Genomic DNA, 18026 nt, shown 5'->3' on the forward strand with positions numbered 1-18026 from the left:
TCCATAATATGAGTCAGTATTCTAGTCCACATGAACACTAAATCAGTTAATAAAGCTTAAATCAGGCCTGTTCTTCCAGGCCTTCTGAGTAAGTAGGATTTTTCCTGCACCACAGCATGGAATGACCGTAAGGTTAACAGGGTTTTTGATCAATACCAGCACTTCACTCAACAAATGCTGTGTCTGGCCACCTGCCGAGAACATGAACACCTGCCTGGTGTTTTGTACCAGCCTGCAATTGAAGAGGGTGCAGGGAGAAGGCAACTGGCAGCGCAAAACATTTCAGTCACAAAGGATTTAAAGCCCTGTTCTCAAGCCAAAAAAACAAAAGCCTGAGCAGTGTGTGTGCTCTGCGGTCTGCACACTGACGTACCTCTTCACTGTCTTTGGGATCTCTGCTCAAATTTGTTGGCTTACTACTCTCTACTGTGATCCTGTTTGAACAGGCTACCTTAGCTCATGGTTGAGGAGACAGTCAGACTAAAGTTTTTGTGATGGTGATGGGGAAAAGTGTGTTCTGACATATGTAGCTGCATAATAGCCGCATTTACACCAAACACTTTCGGTATATTACGCTTGACCCCAAGATCTGTTTTGAGTTTCCACTCTTAAATGTAGGCGAGGTTGTTACCAGGACTTCACTATCACAGAAAGACCTTTCTTGGTCTTGAGAAGCTGCAGCATTTAACTGACTCAGTGTAACCTCCACTACACATTTAATTGACAATATAATAGTGATTCTATTGGCACCAACCACAACCTTTGACAGTGGAAAAAGCAAAAATAACCCTTCTAATGTGTAATAAACTAAACCAAACTGCTTGGTGAACACGTTGCTAATGTGTGCTGTAGCTGAGGGCACAGGTTGGGAAAAATATCTGGAAGTTCAAAGGCAAACAAATCTATAATTAAATCTTTTATCTCTCCTCATTTTATTAGCAAAAAGCAGTGTACAAAATATTCAGGCTGATAATTTAAAGTAAAAACCTAGATCTAAAAAGCAGTAAAGTTGTCTTCTCCTTCACTGTGAAGTCCATTCTCAGTGGATGTGCACTGGTGGCTTCAAGTTTCTACATCACACCGTACAAGTTGCATACTGGACCAGGACTAATAACTAACTAATTGTGATCATGCTGGTAGGCCCCGCCCCTTAAAATCAGATTTTCAATGAAGACAGAGAAACTTTCCACTTTCAGCAGATGAATGTGAAAACATCCTTCTAGAGTCAAACTCTGCACAGACACCATTCAAACAGCACACTGTAGGAGAAATCACTGATTTTTGACAGGAGGGGAAGCTTTAAGTTATTAGAAACATGTATAGCAACAATGTTCTTAGTAGAAAAATATATTTTCCTTAATTTTCCACTTTTTTCCCCTAGTTCAAACCTGCAAAGACTGGACAACAATGCCCACTGACTATTTAGAAAAACACAGATTGTTAGTTTTCGCAGTCAGGAAGGAGAACATACTGAACAACAGGGTAAACACGGAGACAACACAGTGTAATCACAGGTAGGCTATGATTACAGTCCCATTGCTAGGAAAATGCCAGAACTTTGTGAGAACACAGGGATTTTCGTGTGTTCCTGTACCCAAACAGAAACAGAAATCAATCAAAACTGCTCATTTATACTGCAATCCACAGGGAAAGGAGAAATAATCAGCGTGTAGTGGTGAAGGATTCTAAATTAATTTGATTTTATCTGCCGACTGTCAACAACCCAGACTGGAACAGACTTGGTCAGACAAATATAATGATACAACTACAAGAGTGCATTCAGTAGAGTGCAGATCTGTGCTAGGTGTGACTGGGGTTATGTGGGTGGGGAACACGAGTTCAGGGCAGGCTGTGTGTCTTACCTTGGTTTGGAAATCTGGAAAGGAACAACTCCAAAACACCAGTGATGTAAAATGTCAGTTTCATAGTGAAAATACCAACCAAATAATCCACCAACACTAACTTGACCACCATGTATGTTGTCCTGAGCGGAAATACAATTGCAAACTGATGTTGATCACTGTGGTCCCTACTAGCTGGTTAAGAGGATTGAGGAGAAAGAGCAGTCAATAAAATACTTTAATAACATTTTGAGTCATCCCAACCATGAGAGGTCCTTGAGAATACAGTCACAAATGTGCCCAAAAATATGAGGCTGATTGGTCCAGTAGTATGCGAGATTAGCTGCAGACAGATACACACGACCAAAAGCCTGGCCGAGATGATAATGTGTGTTCCCACCTCAACTTGCTAAAATGAAACTTGTAAATGTAATGGCAGAATAATAGCGCTTGTGGAGCTTCTCAGATCCAAAAACGCTGGAGCACATTTTCAATTTGCATCAATGTCCAACAGCTGATTTTTCTCTGTAAAAATCCTCAGAAGTGAATTTAGTGAGTTGTTTACCTGACCATTTATCGTGATCAATGTGGGACACAGTAGGTGAGGCAGACTGGTCCAGTGCATACTGGAGATATTTTTCCAAATCAGTACGACATGCTGGTATTTTCGGCATACCAGAAATTTTGCTTTGTATGCATGCTACGTTCTACATTTTGGCCAAATCAGTACATGGTGCTACTATAGAAGGCCTTGCTCTTCACACTTTCTCTAAGAGGATGAACCTGTGTAGAAAGGTCATTACATATATGCCAAGTGAAGATAGTAGTCAGTATTCTGTATTCCCATTAGTCACTAATATTCTCCTCCTGAATAAATTATCTGTGTTTTATATCGGCCCACTTCATACAGACTATATGCCACGGGCAACCAGGAGGTCTGTTCTGTGTCAGGTGTTTCTTTTAGGAAATCTGGTTGGGTTGGGGGATGCTAAATGGAATATAAATTTCCAAGTAAACCCACCTCCAGACCCACACAAAAGAAGGGCTGAATTATGCATGTGAAATACATATATATGAAAATCACTCTGAGTAATATCTGCAGTCTCCTCCATTCCACCAGTAAATTCTATTTCTCTGTCTGTCTATATTGCTTTGCCTCTGCAGCACATTCCAGCCACTTGAATTCCATTTCAGCTATTGTGCTGGCCGCACTGAAAGCACTGAATAGCGCTGCATGAGTAATATATTATAAATAGGCAGCAGAGAATATTGTCTGCCATCCAGCATGATGAATTTTGAGTCATCATATCGAACAGGCCTTTTCTCAGCAATAAATGCACACGTAGCACAAAGCTGCTGCTTCTAATCACACAGTCACACATTCACCTACACTAAATTGATTCCCCCGCCAACAATAGTACAGCAACAACAACATTCAGAGCAGGAGATACAGTACTAATGCAGATACTAATGTTAGTGCTAATAACAACTCAGTGATGGAATAAAAATGTGATGAATTGTGACCTGCAATTGGTAAAAGAAGCTTCCAGCAAGACTTAAAGGTAACATTTATTAGTTTTTGTCATATTTGTAGAAATGTTCACTGTGTTTTGACAGTAGTACATGAGACAGATAATCTGTCTGAACATCAGGTTCCTAGCCAAGAAAGATATAAAGCCACTTTGCGTTGGAGGCTTCTTGTTGAGTCTCATTCCCAGACTCCCAAAGCGTCTGTATTTGACAAGCTGGGAATGAGACTCACGATCAACTGTCTTTCTTGGTTCTGATTGGTTGTTTTCGTTCAAGTCCCGTAGATTCTTGCAAATTCCATTAGGAACACTAGGAGGAGCCAGAGGAACCTGATTTTTTCACAGATTATCTGTCTCATATACTACTGTCAGAATATAGTCAAAGTTTCAGTGAATATGGCAAAAAAATATATTTTTTTCAAATATTACGTACTGCAGCTTTAAAAACACACCTAGTAAGACAAATAGTCTGGAAGTCAACCCTGGTCCTGTTCTCAGTGGATGTGCACTGGTGGCTTCAAGTTTCTACATCACACTTGCAGATGAACTTTACAGTGAAATAGGAGACATCTTGTGTCCAGCAGGAAAACTTTAGAAATGAACAACATTTGTATATTCAGAGATTCTGGAAGTTTTAATGAGATAGGAGGGGTAGATGACTTTTTATGCATTTTAATGTGGAAATTATTTTTTGCAGAAAGACACACATTTATTGTTCATAACTGATTATTTGATATTTGTCATAATAATGGCATGTCTGAAGAGGATCTTTAGGAACAGAGCTGGGGTCAGGATATGGTTAGCCTAGCTTAGCATAAATACTGAAAGCAGAGGGAAACAGAAGCTGTCTCTTTCCAAAGTTCACACATACACCTACCAACGCATCTGAAGGAAACTTCTGTTGTGTTATATCACTCATGCTTTGTTCTTTACACTTGTAGCAGAGGTATTGGCTCCAGTCACAGGACTGACACTCGAGTCAGACTTGGGTCATGAATCTGTTGACTTTATTTGACTTGACTGAATCAAAAATGACTTGCAACTAGAGTTTGTCTTTATAATAAGAATGATAATAAGAAAAAAAACAATGTTACAAAGTTGCTTTACACACAGCAATTAAAAACAAATATACAGGAATGAAACCAGAGAACCAGACATAAAATAATAATAAATAAAATATGCATTAAAAAAATAAAATAGAGGGAAAGGTGTGTCTGTCAGTGGAGAGCAGCAGACAGCAGATGGTTAGTCAGATTATCACACTCAGATATAAAGACTGTGAAACATTCACTCAGAATGACAAAAGACTAGCTGTGCCATGGGAGTACACACCTGATCAGACGGCTGTGGCTCAGAGGAAGAGCGACAAGGAAAAAAGTGTTGGTTCGATCTCCTGCTCCTGGTGCCACTTGTGGAAGTATCCTTGAGCAAGATACTGAAACCCGAATTGCTCCTGATGCCGTGCATCGGTGTGGGAATGTGTATGAAAGAGTTAGTTTCTGTTTGATGGCCTTCACCATCACTGAGTGAATGTGTGTGAAAGTGTGAATGTGGCACGTAGTGTAAAAGCGTGATGCCTCTGACTTGCAGCATCTCTGTATTTTCTTATTTTCTATGTATATGTGTCTTCCAATCTCTAAATCTGTCTCCATTTCCTTATTTTGTTTATTTTCATGCATTTTCTGCCGTTGCCGTTTTTTTTAGTAATCTTGGCTGCCATAAGACACACACTCATCCACCTCTGCCTCCTTTCCACCCTTTCAACATCCTTTAATTGGAGTTTTATTTTGGTGGTTTGCTCACATGTATTGTCGGCGGTTTGGGTGGAGTTCTTTTCATAGATGGTGTTTTTTCAGCAGGCTCTACAATTTGTGTTTTTAACACCTCCATCCAACCTCCTCTTCACACAGCTGAAATGTAGAAACAAAGAGCTCCAGTCCCTTTCCATCCTATTAGTCTCTGGCCCCAGATCAGTGTCACACCTCTGTAGTCTGCTTGTACCTGTTCCCTGTGTGTCTGTTCTAACACAGTAAAGATAGTTACGTATAAAACAAAACAGCAATAATGTGAATGCTTATTAAAATGAGTATTAGAGTAGCAGTGGAGATAAATGTGTTTGGTAAAAGTAGCTCAATAAACATCATTATAGGCCGTAAACGTCTGTCTATAAAGGTGGTGATTCTGGAAGTGATTTAAAACAGGATACTGATGCTGCTTCCCCAATCTCCTCAGGCAGCCAGGTTGTTCCAAAGCCCAAGGGCACTGGCAGAAGGCCGATCAAAGTGTGTGTCTGTGTGTGTGTGTGTGTGTGTGTGTGTGTGTGTGTGTGTGTGTGTGTGTGTGTGTGTGCGTGCGTGTGCGCGTGCGCACACTGTAATCTTTAACACGGTATGTGATCATTCTGGTTGTGTTGCCACAGGTGTGCAGAGACCGACGGTGCCAAAATGCCTCTTTTACCGAGCTGGAGACTTGCATCGCACGCTGCCACGGCAACGGGGTAGGCACACACGCACACACACACACACACTCATAGGCACGCAGAGTCATGCAACAGACTCAACTCACTTAGCTGCCGGGCACGGCTCCCTAATCTTATTGTCACACTGTGTCCTTGGGCAAAGGTAGCGCTTTGCAGCGCTGTCACCGAGTCTGTCGTAAAAAGGCAGGAAAATAGATGGCTGGAATACAACAGCAACTGAAGTGATGAACTATTTATTGGAGCAGTACAAGCAAGCCTGAGGCTGATAAGGAGGAATCATACATACTTTATGAGTCAGTAACCAAGCTTTGGAGTGGAGTGTTTGGGGCTTAAACACTTGTTACTTTAGGAGAAGATGGGGATGTAGATAGGGGTTATTTATCAGACTTTGACCTCTGAAATCATTGTTGAGTTTAATGATACGGTGTTGATTCTATGAATGATGGAAACATGACAAACATACTGTAACCTGAGACCTACCAAAGATAATCTGCATTGGATAAGCAGGTACAGAACATGAATCGATGAATGTGTGGATGGATACCTAAAATAAATTCATAAATACAAAGATAGACGCATCTCCACTTCCTCCCAGGAAGCCAAAATATCCCACCGCTGCCATCTTTTGACCACTCAGAGATGTTTTGGCTTCAATTTTGAAGAGCTGTCATGTTGTGCATCTTTATTTATGTTGATGCTAAAACTATGCAAACACAGCCTCCCTCTTTCATTTGTTCAACCACCTTACTGAAAAGGTTGTCGTCATGATATTTGCGCACATCCACAAACCTGCTGATATTCAAGTCCTTCATAATGTTTAACAGTAGGTGGGTTTCTCCTCTGCGAACTGTTGGCTAGTTAACGTACAGAGCTCACTGTAAACAGACACACTGCGGTAACAAAAACCCAAATAGGATGAGTATCATGAATGCGCTGTTTACATGTCCAAAGACAGCTCCTAAAACGTGAATAATATCAGCATATCCCACATGTCTTAATCTAAAAATACTCCATTCAGAATAATCCAAACAGACTATGCTGTTTACATGACCCTTATTAAATGTGGTATATCATCATATTTGGAATAATAGGTGAGCAAATGAGCATGAGAATAGGTCACTGTAGGGTTTCATCATTTAAGAGCATATAGTATGCTTTCAGGCGTTTCCCCTTTGCTAAGTGTGTTTTTATATATTTTTTGTCCATATAAATGTGTGAAAACCAACCTAACAAGTAGTAAAGAGAGTCACTTCCCCAGATACTGCGCCTGCACTGCTTCACTCGCCTTGTTTGTATTATTTTCTTCCGTTACAATGTGATATAATATTGTAATGGAAGAAGGCACCACCTATAGGCTAGGTGACATTCAGTCTCACCCACTGAAGCCTAGTGAATCTCCACGGTGGGCGGTGCTTGCTCGGGCTTACGGAAACTGACTAAACAGACAGTGGGGTGCTGCAGAGATAGCCAGTATGAGAAAAAGAATGTCTTTTTAGAACACTGAAGCATGTAAACCTATTATAGCAGACCACCCACTCACTAGTTTGAACCTGAAAATGAACATAATACGACTTCTTTATAACACCAGTCACCAGCAGGAGTCACAAGTGCAGTGACGAGGGCATGATCCCTCCCTGGCTTCCCACTGAGGGAGACACTGCGTCTTCTGGAACTCAGTGCGTACCACAACAGGAAATAGAATTACCGGCTTACTCTTGTGGCATCTTTTTTAGCGTGATTGCCATTGTGTTAATTTTGCTTAGTAATGCTTAACCAGTGGTTAAAGATGAACTTTGTCAATTCACACCTCAAAGTGTGTGTATTACTCCATATGTGGAAAAATGTTTAAATCTTTAGTGTCTCCAGAGGGAGCTGTGTGAAGTCAGATAAATGGCCTCAAACAATGTTTTCTTTCTCACTACTCTGCCTGGGAAATTTTTCCTATGAGTCACTGCCAGTCACAAGAGGTCGGGATTTTAGGCGTTTTTTGGAAAATTATATATTATTTTTGTAGATTTTATCCCAATTCTTTCCTGTTTAGAAGGCCCAGTTCTGTCTGCACTGCAATACTTGCCACGGCTAAATCTATAGCCAGTTGGCTGTTGGGTTGTAACAAGGAATAGAAAAGCAGGATGGGAAATAGAACAGTGGCATGCTAACTCAGAAAGCATTGTTTGTATTTACTTTCATTTGTGCTCTACGTGCTTCAATCTTAGGATGATTTTTATCCCAGCATCAGGTATTAATTAGCAGCAGTGCATAGAAATGAACTTTAGCTGTGTTCATTATTGGTAAATGCCCCTTTAAATGATTAAAGGAAATTAGACTAAATATTCTCCTCTGGCAGTAACTTGCAATAAACCTTATACATCTGCTGTCAGGTGTTTCCAAGAGCAAATACAGAAGCTGTCATAAACTGTGTGTAGGTTGAATAGATACACAGTTATAGACTCAGTTTGATGCTGTAAACAATATACTGAGTTTATTAGGTATGCTTGTCAATAGCTCTGCAATTATATGAAATTTAATGATCTCATTTTGATCTTAGGAGCCACGGTGACAGAGCAAGCCTCTGATTTATTTTGTCATTTTTCTATATGGTTCCACTGGGCTCAGGAAAGAACACAGCAATATAATGCGATATGGCAGCTGCCATTAATGTTCCACCAGTATGGCTTTTTGATAGCTGAGGGCTTTCAAAGCAAAGCCTCTGACATGCTTTTGTCTGCAGTGTAATATTTGTAAAGCCACAGGAAAATTAAAACTGCGTTATTTTCTCTAACACGTGATAGTTTTCCCCTCAGTCCCCTGTCTTTCTCCTGACCTCCGTTTTTCCAGTTGGGTTTTCAGTTTCAAAAATATAAAGTTATGACTTTATTAGCCCGTTGAGCAATGATATTCAGCTGTGTCAAATATAGGCCACGGCTTTCCAAACTTTTCAATGTTTGTCAAGGACCCCCACAATAGATGCACATTACACCTCAAACCCCCACTTTGAGGGGATTTTGTCTTAAGGAATCCCATCTGGGTATTTTTTTTTTATTGTTATTTTAGGTTTGAAGATAATAGTGTTTGGTTTGTAGTCAATCAATAATCAAACTAGGATGACTATAAATTATAATCTAGTTGATTTGTAAAAAACAGCTTTAATCTTCTCTTCAGCTTCATTTGTTGATACTGTCTCCATCCTTCTAGTGGGCGCAAGCTAAAGGTCCCGCAGTTTATTTTTTCACCGGCCACTCCCGTGAGATTTGCTTTGGGTACTGCGGGACTCCGTTTCCACTGCCGTCCACTGTTACAATCATTCGAACTGGCCAACCCAGTTTCTGCCCTTGCTGTTCCAACTTCCTTTTGCTGGGGACCCAAGACCCCAGTTTGAAAACCCCAGTTTGAAAACCACTCATATAGCCTATAGTCTTAAAGTCTGTCAAAAATCAGGATTTATTGTGTTGTGTTTTTTTGAGAGTAAAAAAAAAAAGGCTCTTAAAGGGGTCCTCCCTCTAAGGGTTATACACTGGGCCTTTAATTATTACTGTATCACTCAGTTTGCCACCATGCCACTACTGCTAGTGCGTTCCCGGCTGGTTTGCGTGTTAGCAGTTAGCTCAACAGCAGTTCACTAGTAGTCACTACACCACCAGGCCCTTAGCACCATCTCTAACCCCAGCCGGTTGAGGCTGACAGCCTAGAGCCGGGGTCTACTTGAGTTTTCTGCCTCTAAAAAGGACTTTTTTCCTTGCCGCTGTCACCAAGTGCTTGCTCGTGGTGGAAACTGTTGGGTAAATAATTTTATAAGGAGTACGGTATACACCTACTCTATTTGAAAAGTAATTGAAATTGAATAATCAAACTAGGATCACTATAAATTACAATCTAGAGTCCTGTGCTGGACTGTTTTCTCAACCAGGCTCCCGGTGGATTTCTGACCATTATCGCCCGCTCAAACAAACCTTCTGACCACCTGCACAACAGAGATTTTATGTGGGCGGCTGTGGCTCAGAGGCAGAGCAGGTCGTTCCTCAATCGGAAGGTTGTGGGTTCGATCCCCGGCTCCTGGTGCCACATGTCGAAGTATCCTTGAGCAAGATACTGAACCCCGATTGCTCCCGATGCCGTGCATCGGTGTGTGAGTGTGTATGAATGTTAGTTTCTGTTCGATGGACTTTGCCATCACTGAGTGAATGTGTGTGAAAGGGTGAATGTGGCACGTAGTGTAAAAAGCGCTTTGAGTGGTCGGAAGACTAGAAAGGCGCTATACAAGTACAGGTCCATTTACCATTTACCATGTCTTCTCCAGGTTAAAAAAAACATACTCCAAATGTCAGACTTGCCTTGCTTTTGTTGTTGTTTTGTAAAAACTAGCTTTATTCTTCTTTTCAACTTGAATGAAACCCCTGTTGATCCCTGGATCCCAGTTTGGAAACTATTGATTTAGCCTATAGTGTGTGTTAGTGGTTAGCTCAACAGCAGTCCACCTCTATTCTCAAGGAAGTTTTTCCTCCTCCATGAGCCACTGTCGCCAAGTGCTCACTCATGGTGGGAACTGTTGGGTCTCTTGCAAAAATTCTATAAGGAGTATGGTCTAGACCTTCTCAATATAAAAAGTGTCCTGAGATAACTTCTGTTATGGGCGGCTGTGGTGCAGAGGCAGAGCGGGTCGTCCACTAATCGGAAGGTTGTTGGTTTGATCCCCGGCTCCTGGTGCCACATCTGGAAGTATCCTTGAGCAAGATACTGAACCCCAAATTGCTCCTGATGCCGTGCATCGGTGTGTGAATGTGTATGAATGTTAGTTTCATCACTGTGTGAATGTGTGTGAAAGGGTGAATGTGGCACGTAGTGTAAAAGCGCTTTGAGTGGTTGAAGACTAGAAAGGCGCTATACAAGTACAGGTCCATTTACCATTTATGATTTGGTGCTATACAAATAAAATTCAATTGAATTAAAAATTGAATTATTTTGCTACGTCATTGCTGTCCCAGTTTCCAGTGTGACCAAACCCTAAAGTTTTTACTGAAGGCCAGTTTCGTACATACATGAGTCTATTTGGCCTGGCCTGCTTGGTGTTTTGAACTGCTCTGTCGCTTCTTTTGACCCTGAGCGTTTGAAGTGAACCCAGCCACGGCTGAAATTTCACACCTCATAAGTCTTTAAAAACTAATGTCTCCCCATCTACTGTATAAAGAATGGGCTTACCTCTCACCAGCCATTGTTATTTGATTAGGATTTGACATATTATGAGAAAAAACACTTGACATATCCTCTCCTCCTTTAATCCCCTTCTCTTCTACCTTCACTTTGTTGTCCACTCCCCTCAGTGTAACAGCAGATGGATAACGGAAGTGGCTTTGAGTCAGGATTATTCTAAATAAAACATTTTGCATTCATCCCAGCTTAGGGTCTCCCCCCGTGTTAAGATGTATTTTTTTTTTTATTCAACATTATCATTTGATTTATATTGATCCTCAGGCTTTTGGAGCGCGCTGGATGTTCATGCAAATAAGTGGGAATAATGAGTAGGAGGTACTACTGGTTTGCATCTTTTCAAAAGCACACAGATTTTCATTAAAACATATTAGTAGTCGTGGAGTCGTGGATCTAGAAGGCTGAAAGATAAGTAATATATCAATGCTGATGTGTTTAAATCCAGGTCATGGTATTTCATTTCATACAGCTTTTCCCCTCTTATCTTTATATGATGTAGAAATGCCTTTTTAAAATATGCTCTTCAAAAACAGCATAAGAGATTTTCACAAAGAAAGCACACCAGGCCTGCTGAATCCAAAGCAAAAGAGCGATAAGAATCTGCAAACAACTGCGCGCCCTTCATGTCGACCGAGTGCTAATGGGGTAAATAGGCATGTTAATCACTGATAGGATAATTACATCTCAATGTAATTGGAGCATGGCAGTATTTTCTCCTCCATTCAGGGGCGGGGAATTACACAAGATGTCTGGAGATATTAATCAAGCTTAAATGCTAATGTCTAGATAAAAGTTTCTTTTCACAAGTTTGAGACAAGTTAATTAAAAACTTTTAGAGGTAATTTACCGCCAAATGTGGAGAAGGCAAGGGAGTTGTTTCCAGTTCAAGTCACACTCTGACTCAGAGTCTCAAAGGTTGCAGATTACTGGTGATCATTCAGAAGTAAGTTTTGGTGAAATGAGCAGCAGTCACTTTATTCTTAGGGACTGTATGAAAATTATTGGTGTGGGGAGAAGATAAACCTTATGTTTCACCACAATTATTCAATCAAAAAATCAAATTATTCCATTTTCTTTTATTCGACACTCTCCCCTTAGGGAAATTGTAACACATAGCCCATTTTTTCATTTTTTTTCCACTAATGTGAACTTTTACTCCTTTATTTATGTGGTTTTTACTATGTGTAGTTATGCACGTGTAGCTTTTTTATCCTTTATCTGTCTCTCACACTGTGTTTTTTATTGCTGCTGCAGCAGAACCAATTGCCCCTCAGGGACAAATAAAGGTCTTGAACTTGAACACCCTTCCCCCAGTATCTAAAATAACAATACCATTTTGTACCAATTGGTACAATTCATTTACCATTAATAACAAATGTAATTGTAGTAATGTGTTATATTTTCTGGAAATTAAATTGATGCAGTGTTTCATTGATGCAAAAATCATATAAAAATCCAATATTGCTGTAAATTCAGCATTCCACGAAGACCCACCCTACTCTGCCTCTGATTGGCTAGTGTTCGTTAGGGTCAGAGCCAATCAGAAGGATAGTATGGGAGGGACTTTACGGAATACTAAAAATAACACCCACTCAACTGTTGTGTAAAGAAGTTGCAAGCTCAACACTAGGAAAACAGCACTGAAAATGCCCTTGTTGAAATGGATAAAAAACAACTACATCTCCAACCATTTATGTGTTATGAGTTATATTGTGGTTAAGGGTGTGCTGAATCGGTGTACTGGCACCTTTTTTGGTCCAATAGACCTTTTTCAAAGCAGCAATTATGACATGAAATAGTAGGATAAACACAGATGTTACCAATGATTCTAATTAGTGCTGTCAAACGATTAAAATATTTAATCGCGATTAATCGCATTCATGTCATAGTTAACTCGCAATTTATCGCACATTTTTATCTATTCTAAATGTCCCTTGATTTCTTTTTGTCCCATTATTTTTTCTCATTTTAATGCTCCTATCAACATGGAAAAGTGGATCGGCCTGCTTTGTGCAAATGTTGTCTTTATTGAAAACAACATTGGCATATAGTGTAGTGTTCAATTTCACACTAACATCATCCATTGTCACCTGGCTTTGACCAGGGGGCGGAGAATTCGCATCAGCTGTGTGCTTGGCCATCAAGTGGTATTTCAGACTGGACGTGCTGCGATGATAGCTCAGTTCACAACGACAAAACACACAGATCACTTTGGTCTTGTCAATGGAACCATTTGGCAACTTCTTAAAAGTAAACTTTCCATTCCGGCGTCTCGCGCTCGCCATCCACTCAAAACGTAACGTCTACTACTCTTAAACAAGTGTGTGTGGCGTGCCTGTTGTTTTGTTTCCGGTCTAGCTAGATCCGGTGTGGTGTTGTAGTTTTTCTAACGTTACTAGTTGTTGCAACAGCATGTGAAAAAAACAACAAAGTGTGCTAGGCCAAAATGAACGTTAAAATCGCGATAAAAAAAATTGACGCCGTTTGTGTTAACGCCGTTTGTGTTAACGCCGTTAATAACGCGTTTAACTGACAGCACTAATTCTAATTAAGGTTCTGTTCCATGACCACCAGCTAGAAATGACCAGTTGCCTACCTCTGCTGGAAGTCATTATTTCAAAAATTACTTTTTTTCAGTGCTGCATATGTGCCCTGGCTTTGCATCAATGACATTGTGCTTCATTGTTCATTTTTATAAGTCAGAAACAAAGAAATTAAAATCCAACATACAAAGGTACAACATTAAACACGAATAATGGAAACAGTTGACGCAAATGTGAGATGTCATTGCTTGAGTTGAGCAGTCTGTTCCATTTCTAAGGTGAATATCTAAAGGTAGAGGAAGGAAAATCCCATTAAAGCACCTACAGTGCCAGTCTGTAGTAAACCAGAAATGAGCGCTTCTAATTTGGCAGGTATACACCTCCAGGCAGACTGAGACCAAACAGCAAATCACATTAACAAATGTCCTGTGTGTGTGTGTGTGTGCGTGTGCGTGTGCGTGTGTGTACATAGGTGTGTAACAGCAATGGGAACTGCCACTGTAATGGTAACTGGGCACCACCCTTCTGTGAGAAACCAGGACTTGGCGGCAGCGTGGACAGTGGACCAGTCCAGTATGACAGTGAGTTCACACACTCACTCACACACAAACACACACACACACACACATTATGCCAAGCTGTCCCTCCATCTGCACACTAATGAGATACATTTGTAAATGTGTATCGTATTGCAGGTTTTCCCTCCACAATATTGTCTTCAGATTAATTACTAACACATTGCTTCCTCACTGACACACCAGATGTGCAGACCACTAGAGCCAGCAGCTTTTTGCCGTCCCTTCGAAAAAAAAATGTATGTGAGTGAATAATGTCATCCTGATGTCATCAGGGTCATGTCAGAATTGGCTTGGAGAGTGCGAACAGAGAGAGTCAGTGTTACACACTTGGGATGTGGAGTTTGAAAGATATGGATGTTTTTTAGGCAGGGAGTGTCCCTTTCATGACCCTGGCATGTTGCATCATGGGAAGTGTAGGATCTCATAAGTAACTTATTTAAGATCTTGTTAACATCACATTGTGTTAACAGAAATCTGACAACGCTTGGTTTCATAGAACTGATATATACGATATATTCAATATGTACAATATACATAATAAGGCAAGCTGTTGAAAACTATGAATGTCTGAGAATATAATGTACCCCGCCCTACCGTAGACCCATGTTTGTTTTTTATAAGGGGTGACAGGAGATCTTCGTTGGGATAGCAGGTCAACAGTATAAGCCACTCAGAAGTGGAATATGTCTTCTGAAAGCTAGGGACCTTATTTGAAATGCAGTTTTTCTAGTCATAAATCTGTAATAAAGTTTGTGTTTTGTTTAGGCACCTATTCAAATATTGAAAGTTTAGAGTGTATAAGTAACATTATGGTTAATTAGTTGCTGCAGCCATTTTTGGGTTGATACTATTGTTAAATTTGTCACATATCCCTCAAGAATACCACATTAAGACACCAAGACCTTGAGGAACACCATAAAAAACGCATGCTATTATTTTGAAAACTTTTCACATTTAGAGATTTCTGTTAGAATTGTAATTTTCAGCAATTGGATGATGAACACTTCTGTTCTGGAAATTGCTCAGAAACCTGCCTATTGTCAATATATCTAGGAAAGCTATCCATCTTGTGGATGCTCTTGGTCTCTAGTTTGTGGTTGTGCAGTTTCATAAAGCTGTGATTATCATAGAGGTCACAATAGGTCATTTTAATACAGTGAGGTCCAGTTTCAAAAAATGGTCTCACTGCAATGACATGGCCACTGTGGGGATGAAAGGTACACATAGAACCCAATTTCATTCAGACATCTTGAAGTTAGAGGTCATGGGATCCCTTTGAAAATGGTCTTGCCAGTTTCTCCCTCACCAAAATGTAGCCTAACTTGTGTTATTTAGCCCCCTTCTAGACACAACTGAGCCCACTACAGCCTCTGATAATGTTCTTATTTAATGTTTGTTGCATATTTACTTTGATCAATATTCAGACTAATTTTGTTGTCTCAGATTTTCATTTTATGTTCTCAGGTCTTTAAAATTGTCCATATTTATTTCCATATATATAAAGAGAGGTGTTTTAAGATGCCTCATTTCTTAAGCTTAATAAGATAATGCAGCCATAATTCACTATAATGTTGTCCTCTATTGAGTTAACACTCTCTGTATGCCTGTAGAAGTGACAGTCGGTGGGATATTTTTCACTATTTTTCAACAATAATTCCATGATTTGTTTACCTATTGTCCTTGTTTTTAGCTGTATATGTATTTCTATCTTCCTGACAATTGTTCTTGAGTTTGTGTGTAAGTACACTGATTCAAATTCCTTGTATGTGTACAAGTACCTGGCCAATGAAGCAGATTCTGATATGGATGGGTCAAAGACACACCTGCACGGACAGTTACTGGAAACCTGATGACATGATATGAGAATACTCCCAAGACCTGACATTCAAATCTAATCAAAAACAGGATATGACTCACATCAGGGACACTAGTGTAAATGTAAACACACTCTGTGTGTGTGTGTGTGTGTGTGTGTGTGTGTGTGTGTGTGTGTGTGTGTGTGTGTGTGTGTGTGTGTGTGTGTGTGTGTGTGTGTGTGTGTGTGTGTGTGTTTGTGTGTGTGTGTGTCCGTGTGTATCCACAGGTCAGGTGGGGCTGGTGGTGGGGCTGCTGTTTGCCTTCCTGGTGGTCTTGCCTGCAGTGCTGCTGGTCTTCTATTGCTACAGGATCAAGACTTCATATTACCATAAGTGGCTTTCCCAGAGAGAAAAGAACAAGACCAACAAGTACTGTGTCCTAAATGTCTATGTGTCCTAAATGTCTGTTTGTCTGTCTGCTAAAAACACATCACACACACGTTACTGGAACTACATCCAGCACAGAGGGGAAAGCATGGAATTACATATACTGTACAGGACACCATTGTGTTATTGAAGTTTATTGTTTATTATGTCATTATGTACTCATTGCAGGGGGGCTGTAGCTCAGGAGGTAGAGCGAACCATCCACTAATCTCTCGCTCCTCCTGTCCACATGCCTAAGTGTCCTTGGGCAATACACTGAACCCTAAGCTGCTCCCAATGGACAGACCAGCGCCTTGCATGGCAGATCCGTCGTCAATGCATGAGCGTGAATTAGGGTAGAAAAACGCTAGAAAGTTCAGTCCATTTACCATTAAACATTCCAGTTATTATTCATTAAACGTTCTATATGTAACTTTCAGAAAACCGTTAATAGTGACACTAGTGGCTGTAAAGTGAACTGCAGTCAGTGTCCAATTCATCCTTGGCATCAGCCAGAAGTGACATACACGAGACTAAACCCTGGAAAATAACAGTCACATTTTGTGTGTGAAAGGGTGAATGTGGCACGTAGTGTAAAAGCGCTTTGAGTGGTCGGAAGACTAGAAAGGAGCTATACAAGTACAGGTCCATTTAACATTTACCATTTAGAACAAGGTCACTATCTGCAGTGTTCCTATATTTTATTTGGACCATTGACTCTATGATGCTAACTAGCTTGCAGTTTACAAATCAGCCAACATTACGTAGCAACGAGCACCAGACCCACACCACGCAGGCAGCCAGCAAAGCCTAGCTTAGCTTAGGCTACAGTTAGCTAGTTAAATGCAAATGCTTTGCATTGCTTTTGGCTAGAAGAAGCAATTGTTAGTTTTGTACAGTTACATAATTTATTGTTGGCTTAAATCAACTCTGTTTAATGCAAAAGTTATTATCATGGTTCACATTAGCTGATGAAGCAATTTTTGCTATTTAACATATAGTAGCCACCCAGATAGTATTTTGCCATAAATAATATTAGCCAGCCGCCAAGGTAACCTGAAAACAAGAAACTAGTCAGTTAACCAGTCAGATTATCCCCCGGGCGTCTGGATAAATTAGCTGATGTTATCTACTCAAGACAGTGTTTTGCTACGTAAGCTAGCTAGCAATTTGCCCGTGTTAGCAAAGGGAGAAAATATTTCAGGAAAAGGAAAGAGAAAGCAAAGGAATGAAGGGGTGGAAGGCAAGCGAGGTGGGGAAAATGTGGCAGCAGAATGGATTAAAGGAGGGTCATTGTTGACATAAACGAGACAGGGAAAGACGGAGGGCAAGGAGGAAAGGAAGTGTCAAATCCCAAGAAAAACAGAAGGAAGGGAGGTGTGCATCGCCATGTCTGCCAGCGCTCTGAGCAGATCGATGAGCGCCGGAACTTTACACCTCTACATCAGCATAAACGGCAGCATGTTGTGCTGCAGCTCACCTCCATCACAACCAAACAAAATGCATGTCCTCATAAACCCCGGAGCTTCCTTTATGAGCGCTGCCATATACTTCACCCAGAGAGACAGCCTCGTCATAACACTGGCTGAGTTAGTGCCCCTGAAAATACTCAGGTCTTCCATGGTGATT

General features: G+C 40.6%; 1 protein-coding gene across 1 annotated transcript in view; it reads left to right on the forward strand.

Annotated features, from left to right (window-relative positions):
- Window positions 1–18026, forward strand: part of adam19a (ADAM metallopeptidase domain 19a) — a 193090-nt gene that overhangs the window by 166563 nt on the left and 8501 nt on the right. Inside the window, exons 17-19 of the mRNA XM_051428536.1 lie at window positions 5790–5867; window positions 14070–14178; window positions 16259–16400. Coding sequence (XP_051284496.1) covers window positions 5790–5867; window positions 14070–14178; window positions 16259–16400 — 329 coding nt within the window. The remainder of the gene's footprint in view (window positions 1–5789; window positions 5868–14069; window positions 14179–16258; window positions 16401–18026) is intronic.

This window comes from Dicentrarchus labrax, unplaced genomic scaffold (assembly GCF_905237075.1).
Source record: "Dicentrarchus labrax unplaced genomic scaffold, dlabrax2021, whole genome shotgun sequence".
NCBI lineage: Eukaryota > Metazoa > Chordata > Actinopteri > Moronidae > Dicentrarchus > Dicentrarchus labrax.